Source organism: Vidua macroura, chromosome 8 (genome assembly GCF_024509145.1).
Source record: "Vidua macroura isolate BioBank_ID:100142 chromosome 8, ASM2450914v1, whole genome shotgun sequence".
Taxonomy (NCBI): Eukaryota; Metazoa; Chordata; class Aves; order Passeriformes; family Viduidae; genus Vidua; species Vidua macroura.
The window spans coordinates 9,318,436-9,335,600 of record NC_071578.1 but is presented as its reverse complement, the minus strand read 5'-3'; the positions used below and the strand labels follow the sequence as shown (position 1 = coordinate 9,335,600).

The following is a 17,165-nucleotide window of genomic DNA, read 5'->3' as shown; positions in this document are numbered from 1 at the left end:
CTTGGAGGGTGAATGGCACTGCTTCAACAATAAAACATATATAGCAATTCAAGTGTAAATTGGTCTAATGTTGGTCTCTTGTGTGCCACTTCAGCCACATGAACTGATTTTCAAAACCTCAACCTGGCTGACATGTAACTCTACACCATGAGAGAACAAATGCACCTGCTGTGTTTTGGAGACATTTAAAAAGCCTTGAGCTGGTACAGGTTACTCCAATTTAAGGTCTTCCTAACTAATAATCCATACTAGATGCTAAGTGAAAATGCCTTCAGAAGGCTGTTCATCATTAGTAGCAGAATTCACAAAAATTCTTGGATACTGCTTCCTTTCACTCTAAAATGGATCAAGATCTCTTAGGTACCAGAGGGAGCAGACAGTACTGGATGTAATTTTTGACATTAAAAGCACAAAATATTCCTATTGCAACAACTGAAACCTTTTTAACTTTGAAAAGCAACTTACAAGGTTAAATGTTTACCTCCCAGTCAGTTCACACTCCCATGCCTATGAACTAGTTCTTCTAGGTCTAAGAACAATTGAACCCACAAGTAAATATGAATGTATCATTTATTTGAGGTGGACAATTCACATCATTAAAAGTCACAGGTAACAAATTTTATCTGGAATTTGAATCAGGTGTTTATTTTCAGGGGCAGCTTCAGAGAAATACAAAAGATAAGCAGCACGCATAACAATCAGATGCGGCTGAGGAAAAAAAACTAAAATCTTAATGCTCAGAATGCAATTAAAACAGAAAAAAACAATCCTGACTTGTGATGAAAAGATGCATCTTGAAGGCAATCCACTGAATGGCTTCTTCAATTATTTATTGTTTAAAAAGTATGCAAACCATGGCACAGGCATACACAATCCTTTCAGCTGTGAGGAAAAGAAAACCTCATCCTAACATATTCATTGCATAAGTCTAAAGTAATATACAGAAAATTTCAAGTAAAGGATTGTGGTGTGAAGTAAAAATTCCATTTCATATTTAAAAAAATTAGAAGGCTATTTGCTTTTCTTCTCTCCATCCACTGGTTGATCCGTTTCAGAGTCATACTGGTATTTTTCCACACACTTCCTAGGGAACCAGCCTCGTTCTCTTATTCCACCTTAAGACATGAAAAGTTGCATTAACTTAGAACAAAACATGGCCCACTACTGAAGAAAAACACAGGACTGGAAGAGACATCAAGCACTTACCTAAGTTATTTTCTTCTACAAAACAGAACATCTAAGTAATTTCTAACATCATTGCCCGGGGATGCACAGATTTTCTCCAACTACCTAAAATGTTTACAGACATCTCCGAAGTTTTGCAGTGCTCTACCTTATTTGAGAAAATTCATCTTCATACCCTATTTGAATCTTTCTGTCTATAAATCAGGTTTACAGCTCCTTTTTCTATGCAGCAGGGGCACAGGAAGCAGGTAACAAACTTGTCTACCACAGATTTTCACACACCTGATGACTATTTGTTCATACTCAAGCTGTCTCCTATTTTCTACTCCTCTTCAGGTAAACTATCCCAATTCTTTCGGCTTTTCCTTTTAAGTCACATTTTCTATTACTCTAATAATTCTCATTTTTCTCTGTTTTCCTCTCAATCCTTCACAGTTGATCTTCCTCTTTCTTGAGATGCAGTAACTGCTTTTACTTGTATGAGTATTTCAGCAGACTGTCTGCCAGTGCTGAAGAGGATGGAAGATTTACTTCAGCATCTGGGAAGCTTGTGCAAATATGAAATGCACACGCAATGAATTAACAGTTGCTTGGAAGAAATAACAGAATCCAACACACCTTCTGGCAGGTAAAATTTTAATTCAGTCCAAAGCAAGAGGTCTAAGTGAAAAATGTAAAAGCTTCAATGCAGTGGCTGTGGTGCTGACCCTCTGCAGATCAGCAGGAGTCTTTATGATTTGCAACACCCCCAGGTAGTTTTATAAATGCATATTAAAGTCTCCAGAAATTATTCTAAACAAAGACATGATGTCTCCTAGATTTTAAGGTACACAAAGATTAATTTCTATGCTTTATATAGGGTGTGTAGGTTGGAAGCCTGGATGTGTTTAAGACAGACCAGCATTTAAATATCAAAAAAATGAATCATCCTTAACCTCTTTATGGTCTAAAAGTCTAATTTTTTCTTAGAATATGAAGTGTCCCCTTTCCCACTCAACTTTCAGTAAAGTATTATATCAGTGTTCTGTCAGTCTGACAGAGTGAATTAATGTTCATCAAAACTGGGAAGTCTGTTAGATGTAAAGAATAAAAACTGTGGAGAGTGCAGAGAAGCTAGTGCCAATAATGTTATCATTCTACATTTTGAGAAGTGAACATATAATATTGGCCACATTTCTAAATAGCTATAAAATTGATTTGCAATTTTCAACAGAAAAAGTGAAATTAACTGCTCCATACCATCAGCAGCTGAGATGAGAATCTTCTCACCATACATCCAGTGCCTGGGGAAGAAAGCATAATAGGTAATTAGATGCCAGAACTCAACTCAATACTTCTTCTAACCAAATATAAAGGTGTGGAGCCACTAACTTTAAGCCTCTGGTGGCTAAAATCAGATCCCCTTTACTCAGTGCAATTCTAGGTTCTTCAGTGCACGGTGTTGTGAAGAATGTTTTAACACCTTTAGTCACAGGGCAGCAGACACCACTGTAATCTTCTATGGCTCGATAGCGCACCTGCAGATTGGAACAGGACACAGCAATTGGAACAGGACACAGTTTTTTGAAGGTGTTATGGCCCTACTGGTAAGTTTCACACTAAAAAAATCAATTCAAGCATACCACAGATTTAAACATAATGACAGTGGCTGTCAAAGGGACTCTAAATTCTAAATTACTGCTTAACAATGAAGCACAGTCCTCTTTATTATCATGTTTCTTTCTATCTAGGAACTAAGAAGCAAATGCAAAGGCTAAGTGCCAAGATTAACTAAGTAGATTGCTATACATTGTTTGTGTTGCTTAATTACATTTATTTATACTGCTATTTCTATTATTTCAAAGTAATTTTGGACCAAACTTCAATAAATACTTACACTTCTTACTCGCTTGTCTGCTTTCTGTTTCAGTTGCTCTATCTATAAATGATAATAAATAGAAATTTAGGCAGCATTCAACACAAAATGAAGCCAGGTATTGAAATGATTCAACAAACACAGGAAGTACCACTAGCAGCTTGAAGCACTCACAAAAGCGTAACTTTTTAGTGCATCAAAAATGGGAGAACATTTAACAGAACTCCTGTACATGTATTTCAAGCCTGTCTATTTTAGTTATTAAAAAATCTGGTCTATTATTGCAAAGGAAAGCAGACAACTGGATAGTGGGCAGAATCAGCTTGAGATACCATTGAAGAGCAGTTACCGTCAAACTGTATTGGTGACATCCATCTCTAACTGGCCAGTCCAGGCCATCTCCCTCAGGAATCCCAGACCATGTAAACACTTGCCTGAAGTTCTTCCATTTACTTCCCATATCATAGGGGAAGATAAAGGTCTCACCCGTTTGGTAGTACTGGATTCTGTCTTTGGCCTAGAAAATAATTAAGAAATGCAGTACATAAAAACACCCTACACACTGCAGTCAAGCAGCAAATATTAAGAAGGCCAGGTCATAAGCTCTGTATGGGTCCATGGGACCTAAAGGCAAATATTTTCAGGCAAGAGCAGTGAACTCCTGCTATATCAACCCAGGCTTTAAAAACTGCTTAAACCAATCATGGCATTCAGATGGATGTCTGTTTGGGTGTCCCCATCCCTGCCACTCCCCATTTGCCCTTTAACAACTGTCCACTGACTACACTGATGATTCCCTCCATGCCCAGATCTTACTTTACTGCTTTCTTTTAGGGACCAATGCCTGACTACTTCTCAGTTATATACAAAAGCTTCCACAGCTCAGAATCCTTTGACTAATGATCATGAACATGACTCAACATTGGTAGTGCCAATTCCTCCTGTAAGAATGCACACACAGGCACGATCTGAATTGCCCACATTCCATAGTCATGAGCTTTACACTCCCACAGTTCTAATGACATCTAGTGGAGCAGCCACAGAACTGTGTTCTCTTTGTTGCAAAAATGCCATTTTATTAAGTATTTATGTATTACAGTCTGTGCTTGGCTTTCAAAAGGGACATATTAGCAGCCTGTGTTTTACAGTAAAAATTTTAACATATTATTCCAAATTCTAGAATACAGCGGTAACAGGGATTTCTTTCACTTATGTTCCATTATCCCATTATTTAAAGGTCTAACAGGACTTGGATCCAGCCATATCCCATGCAAAGACTTGACATTACAATACTTTAAGTACTTATACAGAGTCAAGATTCTCATGCTAATTTGGTACACAAAATAAAAGAAAGACAACAAGACATTAATGAAATGTTTGTGGACTAACACAAAAACTAACCAGGTAGAACCAAACTAATTTCTACTGAGACAGTTTTGCTTCCTCTAAACTTAGCTTCTGTTGTTTGACTATATTTCTCCTGAAAAATCTTGTGAAAACCTCTATAAAGATAGAGATCCAAGAGAAATTTAAAGTACAGAAGACCAGGTATTTTCTAGTACTTCTTTAAAATCAAGGAAAACCCTCCCTTATAATCCAAAGTAAGAAATGGTTAAAACCGTGAGTCAAAAGATGCCACTTTGAATGGGTCAGCAAGGTGGACAATCAAAGCTACAGGCAGAAGTAATGACTAAGCTCAAGTTTCAGATGAAAACGCCCACATATTTCAAGTAGAAAAGCAAAGTCTTTTCAAAGCAAATATTATTCTATGTTCAACAAACTCTTGCAAAACAAAAGAAAAATCTATGCATTTACATGATTTCTCATTTCTTTCAGTGACTTTCAGAGATGGTAAGGGAAAAACTTGTTGTAGGTATAGGTCAGTGGTGAATTGAAATAACATCTTTGGTTTTAACCCAGAGATGAAACAAAATTATAAATATGGAAAACAGACCTTGTAACAGTCCAAGAATACTGTATTATAAGCATACCTTTTCTTCAATCCAGGATTCGATTGAAGTTTTATTTGTCAAAATTACTTTCATCTGAAATAAAAGTGTTAGGTGAAATTAGGATTTATTTTCTGCAGAAATACATCAGATATTCAAAGAAAGCTTCATTTAACAAACTAAACTTGTCTTAAAGAACAAAACAACTTTTATAGACTTAACTGAAACATTTGTTAGAAGCTAACCCTCAGATACACAATCTAGAATTATACACTTAAGACAGTATCACACAGTATTGCACTTTATGCTTAAAATTTGTCTTTTTGTTTCCTTCCAAAGATCTCCAACATTTTAAGAAATATATCAGGCATATTTACACCTACTTGCAGGGACAGGGCAAGTATTTTGCCTTTTTAGGGAGTTCATAAAATCCATCTCACGTTTTCTTAGTTCATTAGATTTGCACATCCAAGTTCTCCCATGAAAAATAATGAAAAAAACCCAAAACTGTGGTAACAGAAAAACTAAGACAAAGCTACACAAATCCCTGAAAAAGTTACACAACAACATAAGCTCTGAGCAACTGTTCTTATCTCAATCCTGAATTCTGTTTCTGCTCCACAAGCACGCAAAACTTACAGCTTTTAACTTCTTTGCAAGAGGGCCACAGACTTACCTGGATAATGAACAGCATACCAACAGCAATAGTTGTTCCTAATGCCAGTCCTAAGGCAAATAAAGATGCAGCAAATGCAGACAGTCCAAAGGGAATAATGGGACGAGGGTCTCTTTTGGCTGCACTCATGTCAATCTTCACAGAACTCCACCCAAAAGATATCTGCAAAGAGGAAAATTCCATTCAGCTCTAGAACTTTCCAACTGCTGAAACAAAGCAAGTTATCCCTACAAAATCTGGCTCTGAAAGTAAGTGTCCAATATCTGACAGAGATGAAGCAGGGTAATAAAATAAAAAAAATATTCAAAACTTTTATCTTCAGAAGTTTGCTGCTAGATGGAAAATGAAACCACAATCACCATCTTGCAAGCTCCACAGACCCAAAAAATCTGGACTCTGGTATGTTAAAAAACCCTCGTTCATCAGTGTCAGATAGACAATGTTTGCATAGAACAGTCCCTGTTTTCTGTGGAAATGCTGCAGGCTTCCTCTGAAAGCTTTGCAGACAGCAATTCTCAACATTATCACTCTGCAAACACAACTCAGCTGCTACAAATACTACTTCATCTGTTACACTCAGGTGATGTTATCAAGCTCTTCACTGCAACCACAAAGGCTGAAATCAAAGCTTATAATCTTAGCCATGGATCTGAGATAAGCTCGTTCTGGAATACACCCCTTTACTAACTGTTGAAGTTTTCCGGTTAAAAAAACCACAGATGACATATTTATCTTTAGTCCCCAAAATAATGTACTTTTTTTTTTTTCTTGAAGAAATAGACATAATTCTAAAAAAGTGGACAGTAAAAGAAAATAAATAGCATCTAACTTGTGTGTTGGAAATAAATAGCAGCTGTTTTCTGTGCCAGCCAAAACACAGCCTGTCTCTCTCTCTCTACATAAAGTGCTACTCAGAAACTGTCTTCAGTCAATGTAAAGCAATAGGAAACTCCCTGTGATTATGAGAAGCAACAGGGAAAAAAAGAATGAAAATAGAAACAACCTTCTCTGAATCCTCCTCCATTCCCATACATACATCTTATGAGTACACAGCAGAACTAGGAGTGCGTGTGGAAAGAAGAACAAGGAATTCCACATGCTTCTTCTCAGAAAACCAAATTCTCTCGTACTTCCAGAGATAAATTATGCACCTGACTTAAATAATATTTTAAGCACTTAGTTATGTTTTCTTACTCTGTTGTAAAGCTGAGTGTACATTGTCATAATAAATATGAAAGAAGCGTGAATGCATCCCAGTGGAGCTAAGAGGAGAAACAGAGTGAAAGATGCATGATTCTGGTATCCACAACAGTTGTTGATCCATGGACAGTGGTGATCCATCTTCATCACACATCTGTGAATAATAAATATTGATTAATATAAAGGACACGTATAATATTTCTCAAAAAACTCAAAGGATGGCTGATTTTCTACTTCTCAACATCCATTCTTTCATTTGAACCCACCAATTTCTGACACATCAACACAGTAGTTTCTTTTCAGTTGCAATTCAGAATTATATTTCTATGTTGTAGAATTTAAAAAAACAAATAAAAAGTGCTTCCAGGTCCTACCCTCCCCAGTTATCTGTCCTCTTTACTCAAACTAACTAGTTGCTAATAATCACCATAGTACAGAGCCTGGAGACAGAGCCATAGAACGGGACTTGTAAGAACTATGATCACAATAATTAAACATTACTGTTAATGCCAGTTTTTAAAAATCAGAATACCAGGAAAATAAAGGAAATGTCAAATTCCCTGTGAACTATTTGTAGAAAGAGTATTTAAAGAAAGATATATTCAGACAGAAGTGTGATAGTAACTCTTTCTTCTCAGTGCTAAACCCCCTGAAAGCTTTCTCAATTGCTATGCATTGACCTCACACCATTGAAAATCTTTTTCAAAATACATTTAACAAGTGTAAACACCCTAGAGACACTCTTGTATTCAATATAAAGCCAGTTATTTTGGTGTAGCTTACAGATGAAAAAAACCCCCACCTGAATAAAGATTTGTTCACATTTCAAATTATCTTGACAGGTGTAAAAGTCTCTGTGACCACCTAAGTGATCAGTCCTCAGTGTAAAGATTGTCACTCAAGGAAAATTTTAATTTTAAATCTGGGGATGATGTAGCCAAGTTACAGCACTGCTCTGGAGTTTCAGTTTCTGTTTCCTAAAAAAGCACTGACTGCACATCTTGGTTTTATAGAAATAACAAATGAACACATATGTTGCAATATTCTTTCACCACATTCTCTTAGGAGTCCTTCAGAGGACAACCTGCCTGGACTGCAGACACCTGAAGTGCCTTGATTTTTTCAAGATGCACTAAATTCTAGTGACAGCTATTTATAATAAAGTATCCTTTGTATCAGGATGAGTGTGTTGGAAGATAACAAGGTGCAAACTTCTTAAATTGACCCAAAAGGTTTATTACCTCACTTAACATGCCAACTCCCCTCAAAAACTTGTTTTAGTGAAAAGTAAAAAAAAAAGGCAATCCAAAACTTCCACACAAATCAACATTTAATTCCCATTTGGAAAGATGACAGAATAGATATTTTTACTCTCTAAGCAGGTCAATGTTTGGATCAGAATTTAAAAATAATTTTAGATGATTTTTAGGTATTTACACAGACTCACATCCCTGAAGCAGGACTGCATTGTTTTGTTAGTACCGTCAAGAAGTTCTTAGGAGAAACTGATTTAAATAAATTATAAAGAAAATGCTAAAGACAGTCATTTTTCTAAACTACAACACAGCAAAACTGTATAGATATCATACAATTAGAAAGTGGAAATACTTGAAAGGGCTACAGTGCTCATATGGAAGCTTTTTAAAAAACTACAATGCAAGTGCTGGAAGCACAAATTATGGTAATAGCCCATCATTAGGTTTGAAGCTGCTCTAATATGGACTTTAAACAGCTGTGAAGAGGAACAGTACCTGTTACACTTCCGACAGTGGTGTGAACGAGGTGCCTTGTAAGACTGACACACTTTACAGTATTGGAGATACATGCAATCCTGAGATTTTTCCTTTAAACAGAAGAACAGCAGTGTTAGATGTATACACAACTCTGCTGGCAATGTTTATCTTGGCATTTTCCTAACCTAAGCATCTTTGGTTTCTTCTGACAGGGTGTGTTTCATAGTCCAACCCTATTTAATAGTAGGCATCAAGGAGAGGAAAAAAAAAATTAAATAATTCCTAGCTAATCTCTTGGCTATAAAACAGCCATCTCCCACTGTTGAAAGTGCTGGTTGCTAAAAGAAATAAACAGTTCTTCTGTCAGGAAGAGCAACTGTACAAGCAGGATTTCATAGTGAAGTTCTGAGAGTAAAAGTCAGCACATTATTGTTCTAATAAAAAGAAAAAAACCTGTGCACATTTTCTCTCCATTTTACACCATAAAACACACTAAGCTTACTACAAAGATACAGCACTGGTAAACACTAATGTTCAACTCTCTTACAATCTCTTTTACACACACACACCCCAACTACAGCAAGATGAGAGACAGAGACACTTGCAGACAGCAAGTAGTGGCCAAAATCTTGCACTCGGGAAGTGGAGTACCCAGTTGTCCTGCTAAGATGATTACCAGGATCCTCTTCTGCTCTGTCCTGAGTAATATTCCACAATTAGAAAGGTGACCAGCACTAAACTCTGCCTCACGCCACTGGAACACAAACTCTGGGCAGCTGCCTTGAGATACTGAACCTGTATCATTCTTGACTGCAACTCTTCCAAGAGATTACTGAAGCACAGGAAATGCACTGTGTTAAGCAGAAGGTAACCATATAATTTTCTGGCATGCATAAAATAAAAAAGAAATTTGCTAAATTAATTACTTCTGTTACTGTTAGCAGCAAAATCTCCAAAACAGGTGTCTGCAGGAGCATGCAGAGAACCCTGAGGTTCTCATTCCCAGCTATCAGGGCTTGTTTCCTGCTGCTCTGCTTTGAGGAGCCCCTAATAAAATAAGACACAGCAACTGCTGCCAGCCAAGCAGCATTACTCGAGCCCTGACAGCACAGGGAAGGGATGCAGAAGGGCAGCAGAAGAGAACAGGGCCTTGGAGAAGCAGATAAAGGCTTCCCTCAGGCAAGCAGGAAGCGGCTCAGCTCTGCAAGGCTGACAAAGCAGCAGTCACGGAACTCAACAGCGGTGTGCTTATTGGAATGGCCACCTGAAATACTGCAAAACTGGCCACTGAAGACCACCAAAGGAGACCCTAAAAGGCCACATAAGGACTTCCAATAAGGAACGTGACAATGTAAAGTAATATACATCACATATACATTAAGTAAGTGGAGATAGCTAGTGGATGTGTAATCAGCGGGGCTGATAAAAACTCTGTTTACCCAACGCTCGGCACACTCCATTAGAGGAAGGATATCTGAAGTGTCCAGAGTGCTGCTTTCTAATACCAAAACTGTGTCAGAAAGTTTCTACCTGTCCGATTTCGGTATCAGGAGCAAGCTGGGTTGTACTGGAAGCTCTGGAAGCGGCAGGAGCAAACCGGGGAGAAGCAAAGCAAAGATTTCGGAACCAGATAAGAAGGAAGGCGTGGCCTGAGAGCGTGCAGCATTCTTGGGGGACACAGGAGAAACAGCGGCATCGAAAGACACGCGATTTCTACTGTCCTGACCGCGGGGGCAGCCGGCCCGGCCCCAGGGCTGCCCGCTGGTCCCCCGCGCGGCCCCGGGACGAGGCGGTCGCAAGGCAGCGCTTACCGGCGTCCACCCCAGCGGGACGTACCCGGGGCCCACAAACATGGCGCTGAAGTAGTTGTAGAGGATCATGACGGTCCAGTTGAGCAGCATCACGAAGTTGACGCTTCCCCCGGCCGTGTCCAGGGGCCAGTACCAGAGCGCGGCGTCGGCCATGGCGGTGGCGGAGCACACGGCCACCACGGCCAGCGCCACCGCCGGGCCCCAATGGCACAGGCGCCGCGCCCGCTGCAGCGCGCCCGGCCCCACCATCGCCGCTACCGCCGCCCGGCCGCCGCCGCCCCGCCGCCGCCGTGCATGGCTCCCGCCGGCTGCCGAGGGAGAGGGCGGGAAGGGAAGAGGGAAGGGACTGGGAAGAGGAGGGGAGGGAAGGGAGCGGGGAGGGGAGGGAAGGGGAGGAGCGGGGCGGGAGCGGGGCCCGCGCTGCCGCCGCCCGCCCGCGGTCCGCTCGCAATACGGGCCCCCGGGAAACAGCGGCTCGCCCGTAGCGCCGCAGCCGCGTTCTCCCCACCCTGCAGGTTACGAGGCGGGGCGTGAGGGGCTGCGGGGCGGGAGTGACCCGTCGCTGCCGCCTCTCATCGGTGCCTGCGGTGCGGCGCGATCCCGCTCGCCAAGGCCGCCCAGGGTTGTCGGGACGGCCGAGAGGGGCTGGGCAGTGCCGGTTAAATCACCTGAGTTTCGCCGGAACGCGTGGCGAGGCGCCCGGGAGCGGGGTGGGGGACGCGTTTTGGGGCGGCAGAACGCGGAAGCGCCGCGGTCCGGAGCGGCGCCCCCGGCACCGGCAGCGCGATCGCCGCGATGTCCTCCGACTTCGAGAGCTACGAGCAGGACTTCGCCGTGCTCACGGCAGAGATCACGGGCCGCATCGGGAAGGTGCCGAAGCTGGTAGGAGGTGAGCGGCTGCTCTCCGCCCCCGCGGCCCTCGCTCCGCAGGCCCGGCCGGCTCGTCTGTGAGAGCCCTGCAGCTCCCCGCGATGGGCGCGCAGGGCGGTGGCGGGAGGTGCCGGCGTGCTTTTAGTGAGCTCTCAGCGAATGTGTCTCCTCGCTCCTTACGCAGCACAGTCACCTCCCTGCCCCGGGTCTGTCCCAGCGGCGAGGTGTCTCTTGAGATGTGTTAATACTCTGACAATATTTGTTTGCTGGTCACCTGTAAGGATCAGCTCTTGCCTTCTGCCCGGCTCAGGGCACGCGAAGTTGCGCCAGTGCACCTGAAGGGCTGAGCAGAGCTGGTGGGGGATGTTCCCTGTACCAGCATTGCTGCTGGAACCTCTTTATTGTGATCGTGCCACGACATCGCTAATGGAAATCAAGTCTTTTTCCGGTGGCACAGAGAGATTTTGTGCATGACTTAATCTGAATCGGTATTTTTGCTGCCTACTCCTCGTACGTTTGATTTGGATAATTGACTGTGGTGACTCACATGCAGGAGCAGATTCAAAGGAATCCGTGCTCATTTACTTTAATATGTTTGTCAGTAACCTGCAGTGTTCAGGGTCTAATTCATGATGTATCCCTGCAGTAGAGTCAATACGGTCTGTAAGAGTAGAAAGATGAAAATTTTGATCTCGTTAATCAGCCCAGCTGAATCTTCCAGCACACAGGAATCAGTGCCCCAGTACAGGGCTCTGAGTGTGAGATGAAGGGAAGCTGACACTCGTGGTTTTCCCATCTCTTCCTCTTGTAGTTCAGCTTAATGCCTCTTCTATTTCCAGCTCATTTAATACTTCAGCCTCTGCTTCTTACGCATATTACCCAAAAGTTTGGGACCCTTAACCATAGCAGTGGATGCTGTATAAGAAGGAAGTAAACACATACTAATGGTGTACTTTTCCATGTGACTAAAGGAAAAGCTATCATGCCTCCAGGACCAAAGAATAACATCCTACTTTTAGAGTGGGAAATGCATCATGAAGTGATGAAGTAGTGACTCTAAACAGGATTTGAGGTAGGTGGTCAACTAAAATGTGTGCTCTCAGGGGATTTTGAATAAAATATCTTTTTTGATTTTGGAAGGTTATGTCCAATTCTAATCTGAGCAAGTTAGTCTTCTGAAAAAATATGGTTGAGTTCCATGGTTAAAGGGAGCTATGCCTTTTCCTTGGCTTAACAAAGATGCTTTGCTCTTGATCTTAACAGCAAGGACACAGACAGATAATTCAGTCAGAACCTGCAGCTGAGGTGGAAAAATTTGTCTGTTTTTGAATGGAAACTTACAAAATGAAGATGAGAGAGAATCAGAGTTCCTGCAAGTGAATTTTAGAACTGGTGTGTAATTTAATCTGCTCAGAAATTATATTTAACCTGTAAATGGGCACTGGAACCATTTACTGAGAGGATGCAGGGAGGATGCAGGAAGCCTTCACAAAGGCTTCTTAACTTTTGAACAGGAAATTTAAGGACCTCTGGTAGAAACAGGGAGACATCATAAATACACTACTGGCTCATCCTCTGAAAATCAATAGTGCTAGACTGATTTATAGGAAAAGAGAGATTTAATTCCCTAATTGTAAATAATAGAGATTTGAGTTCCTTATTGTATAGATTTTGGAAGTCATCAGAGTCTGTTCAATCGTAGGAAGAATATTCTGCATAATAGTAGTGGATTTCCATAATCCTCTCCTTGAATCAGTCTCCCTTATTCACTTAGGGACATTTTGGAGCTTAAATAAAAGATGTTTAAAGAGTATTGGCTTCAACAATGACATAGCCTAGAAGCAGCAGGCTTTGAAATCATCACTCTTTTATGAGACCATTAGAAGGTTACTTTTTAATTAGAATTTGCCATCCTCTTGGAGGAGACAGCATGTTCCCTGCAGGACCAGGAATGTGGTAGTGGGCTAAATGGAGTCAAGATAAGACAAAGTTAATTTTTTCCCCACATGTTATATTTGTGGTTGATTATACATGGTTTGAACTGACATGCATTATAGCTGCTTCTTGCGCTGTACATTTATAGCTTAGGTGTTGCTTCTGTTTTCAGGGCTATTCTGTCTTTCATCAGGAAAAGAAAATATTCCATGACTTCAAAACAAACTGCAGTCTTATCTAACAGAGGCATTTGACCACTTGGAAAAAGAAATCTCTGATTATGCTGAACACTTTATCAGAAATATTTTAAATACACATTTTTCCCTTGTTTCTTAATAGGAATTGGCTTCTTCATCACCAGAAGTTCCAGTTAGTTCTTGTGGCGGTGACTGGGAGAGCCTCAAAAAGAGGATTATGAGGTGGGAGGGGAACAGGGGAACAGTTTTCAGCAGCAGTGATTTGAGAGACACTGCTGATGGCCTTCTTCCTCCCCGCTGGAAGAAGCAGGATGAAAGGTGTAAGGACTTGTGCCACTCTGCATAATAAAGAGAGATCTCCTGAAGTCTAGTGACTGGTTTTTCCCTCTGCTGCCCAAGATGGACCTGCTGTAATGGAGAAATGCTGCTTAATTGGTTTTGCAACATTCCTGCATTCCATGTTGTCAGGACATGATGCTGTCCTGTGTTCTAGGAGGATGATGGCTCAGCAGACAATCCTGTTGTCACAAATGCATAAGTAGTTCAGCAAGAAATGTAACAAAGGTTCTCTGATATCACAGAAACAATAAGCAGCAGGGACAATAGAAGATCTTGGGAAGAAATGTCTTCAGTTGTTGAGGCAGACATCACCTGGGGGATTAAAGAAAGTTATAAATAGAGAAATGCCTTTTAAATAGATTTTCTGTGATGCTGCTGAAGGTCTTTGAAGAATGAAGATCATTGACTGATGTGTTTTATTAATGCTCCTTGGTGTTTCAGAGAAACATCTGTCTTATGATTTGACCAAAAATTCATATAAATTTTGATTGCTTGATATGAAAGAGAGTTTTATCAGCACAAATGGTGATACTTAGTCTATTCCCAGCACAGTAGCCTCATTCTTCTGATACTTGGTACCTGCATTTTCTGTTGGGCAAAGTGCTGCATTTCAGTTGCTAACAGGTTTAGCTGAAGAAAGCCCCACCTTTAATTTTCTGTTGTACTCCTTCACTGAAGTTTACTGTCTCAGTTTTAGGTCTGGCTCAGTGTGCTATGCCTCATGTACCCAGATTTATAACCCAAAGAGAGAAATGTGTGTATTGTTCCATTTGTCTCTGCTGTTGGACAGTAACTTCTGGCAGTGGTGAACATGTAACCACCTGAGCGAGCACAGCAACATCTGCAAGTGGTCTGTCAGCTGAAGCCCTTTGTTACTCAGTCTCTTCCTCAGCATGTACTAATGAAAAGAAGCAATCCACGAGCAGTGGGACTACTCAGTCTTGATCCAGGTTTTTTAATCTTTTTGTTGACTTTGAGATCAAATCAGTGCTGTGTTATCTTTCCAACCTTGTAGACAGATTCCCGCCTTTCTGTAACTGCTGTATTTTGGGAGACAAAGAAAATGTCTAATGCCAGGACAAAGCTGAAAGAACTGGGGAAAATGTAGTGAAAGCTTGTTTCTTTTAAGAAAGTGATACAACTTTGTGTACAGAGAACAGATTTCTTTGCAATCCTACACAGAGGAAAATCCCCTTTTGTTTCCAGTCACTATCCATAGTTTGTCAATTTCACCACTTAAATTATACAAATTGTGTGGAATATTTTGTTTGGGACATTCTGTCTAGCAATGTAAGGAAAAAAAATTACATTTAGATATATTTGATGGAGCATTGTTTTTTATTTTCTCTAAAGGATATTTGAGTTCTCAATCAAAACAAAAAGTTATAAAACACCTTTTTCTTAATTTCCTGTGAAAGTGTATTTAAGGAAATTATTGAGTAGGCAGGTTGAAAACTGCTAAGTCACAGTGGCCTAATACAGTTAGTAATATGAGCATCTTTATTTGGACTGTAACTTGTTTGTCCTGATCTACTTGATTAGTGGCAAATTTCTCTTACCCAGAGGAACTCCCTTGGATGTCACTTTCAGTCTCTGAACAAGTCACCTTTTGAGTATTGTGCCCCCTTCCTATGGGGATTCTGGCTATGAAATAAGTTGTTTCCTTTGTTTAACCACTGAAGTAAAAGTAAAGCTGAAAAGAAATGCTTTGGAAACCACGGTTACATGGTATTTTGTGCCCTAGAGGATCAGCGGTTGCAACATGTTTAACTGCTCTCCTGGAAGTCTGTGAAGATCCTGCTCCAGAGCTGCAGTGCTGGGATGTTGCCATGTGCCTGCTCACATATATTTGAAGGAAAAACAAATGCAGTTGTCCTGGGCACCATCTGAGTGATTATGTACCTAGGCCAGTGTTAAAATCTGGAGTTGAGTTAAAATTTAATTACTAAACCACTGGAGATCATTTGAATACTCTCTCCTAATTTTATGGGAGCAGTTTTAGCTAGACCTTCTTCTGTACTAATGAGTTGTCCCTACAAAAGGTCTGTAGCTAAATTTCTCTGTGGGTCAATAAGATTTTACTGGCCAGTGGAGTGCTGAGTAGTTCTTGTAATCACAAGTACAAGCACAATTTGCTCAATATGAAGTACCTTCCAAAAACCCCCAACTTTATATCCCTAAATTTTATGTTACTAAATGTGTATGAAAATTGTGATCCAGTACAACTCAGGGAAGTACTGAAAATGCTATAGTACATTTATTTTCTGCTGTTATGTTTTAAAATTTTATTTCAGCTTCAATAAAATGTGTTGTGTATTTCATACTTTCCATTGTTTTTATTTTCGTCCATCGTCATCTTGCTGACTTCCAAATGAGGGAAAGAACAGAGGTGTTTGGGATATGAGAATAGAAATGTATTGGTGGGGGAAGGGGCAGATTTCTTTGGGTTTTTTTATGTTAGGAAGATAAAATGGTGAATTTTCTGGCCTGGGTGCTATCATGAAAACCTGGTGGGAAATTGAAGAAAGATATTGCCTGCAGAAAACTAAAAGTGCTACACAGAAAATATTTCCTGCGTCTTCTGCTGTGGTAGGATCCACCAGATGTAGCAGTGTGAATTCCAGATTTGCAGGAAAGATGGTCCCAAGCCTGATCCTCTGTGCAGGCAGAACTCCAGTATATGTAACTGAGAAAGGACAGATTGTGATGTTCCCGTGTCCTTGAATGAGACAGTAGAGTATTTGAGGTGAATGAGAAGATAGATGGATAGGCATTTCAGCCTGTGAGAAGCTGATTTATGTTCCTTTATTCAAGTGGTCCTCTCATGAAATTCAGTGGCTTGTGGAATGCAGAGGATCGAAGGAGGTCTTTAATGTATCATTTCCAGGATACAAAGAAATCATGTGGAAGAGGGGCAAGGGGATTTAGACTTAAAAACAAAGCTCTGAAGTTTAGAGATACATGATTAAGTCTTGTGCCAATGTAGACTTATCCATCATGACCTTTGGGGAGCTGTGACTGGAGGCACTTTGGTGACATTTACTTTTTATCTGCATCATCAAGCAAACCACCAGTACAGATGTCTCGTGACACTCCTGGTTTCAAACAAACATTTGTATATTCAGAGTTCTGTTAACTTCGTTAACACAATGGGTGGATTTAGAGTCTGAAGGCCGGAAGATGTGATGGTAGGATGGAAACCCTTGAATACCCACAGTATTCATGGTAAATAAAGCAGTGTGGGAATATTTTATTATCCAGTGTCTGAAAATTTCTCAGCCCCCTTTCATGCATTTCAACAAACCAAATTGTGAAGCACTTGGGATGTTTGTGATGATGTGACACAATCTCAGTTCACACTGGATTCTCTGCCTGTGAATGGATGGTTGGAGGCAGGACAAAAGTCAGTCTCTAG

General features: G+C 40.8%; 2 protein-coding genes and 1 long non-coding RNA gene across 6 annotated transcripts in view; 2 read left to right on the top strand and 1 right to left on the bottom strand.

Moving 5' to 3' along the window:
* Window positions 1-552: 552 nt before the first annotated feature.
* ZDHHC6 (zinc finger DHHC-type palmitoyltransferase 6) lies at window positions 553-10,790 on the bottom strand. The gene is made up of 10 exons (XM_053984453.1): window positions 10,410-10,790; window positions 8,617-8,708; window positions 6,860-7,019; window positions 5,666-5,827; window positions 5,032-5,085; window positions 3,390-3,557; window positions 3,062-3,103; window positions 2,557-2,702; window positions 2,425-2,468; window positions 553-1,115 (listed from the first exon to the last, which is right to left on the bottom strand). The coding sequence occupies exons 1-10, from the start codon at window positions 10,656-10,658 to the stop codon at window positions 1,012-1,014; spliced, it is 1,221 nt and encodes a 406-aa protein (XP_053840428.1). The 5' UTR covers window positions 10,659-10,790; the 3' UTR covers window positions 553-1,011.
* Window positions 10,791-10,934: 144 nt separating this feature from the next.
* The window catches only part of VTI1A (vesicle transport through interaction with t-SNAREs 1A), a 258,051-nt gene continuing 251,820 nt past the window's right edge, over window positions 10,935-17,165 (top strand). For all 4 annotated transcript variants that reach the window (XM_053984455.1, XM_053984454.1, XM_053984457.1 and 1 more), the window contains exon 1: window positions 10,935-11,298. In XM_053984455.1, coding sequence (XP_053840430.1) covers window positions 11,205-11,298 — 94 coding nt within the window. In that variant the 5' untranslated portion in view covers window positions 10,935-11,204. The remainder of the gene's footprint in view (window positions 11,299-17,165) is intronic.
* On the top strand, window positions 11,378-16,071 carry LOC128811136 (uncharacterized). Its single transcript, XR_008438245.1, has 2 exons — window positions 11,378-12,351; window positions 13,554-16,071. It is a non-coding gene; the product is annotated as an uncharacterized LOC128811136 (long non-coding RNA).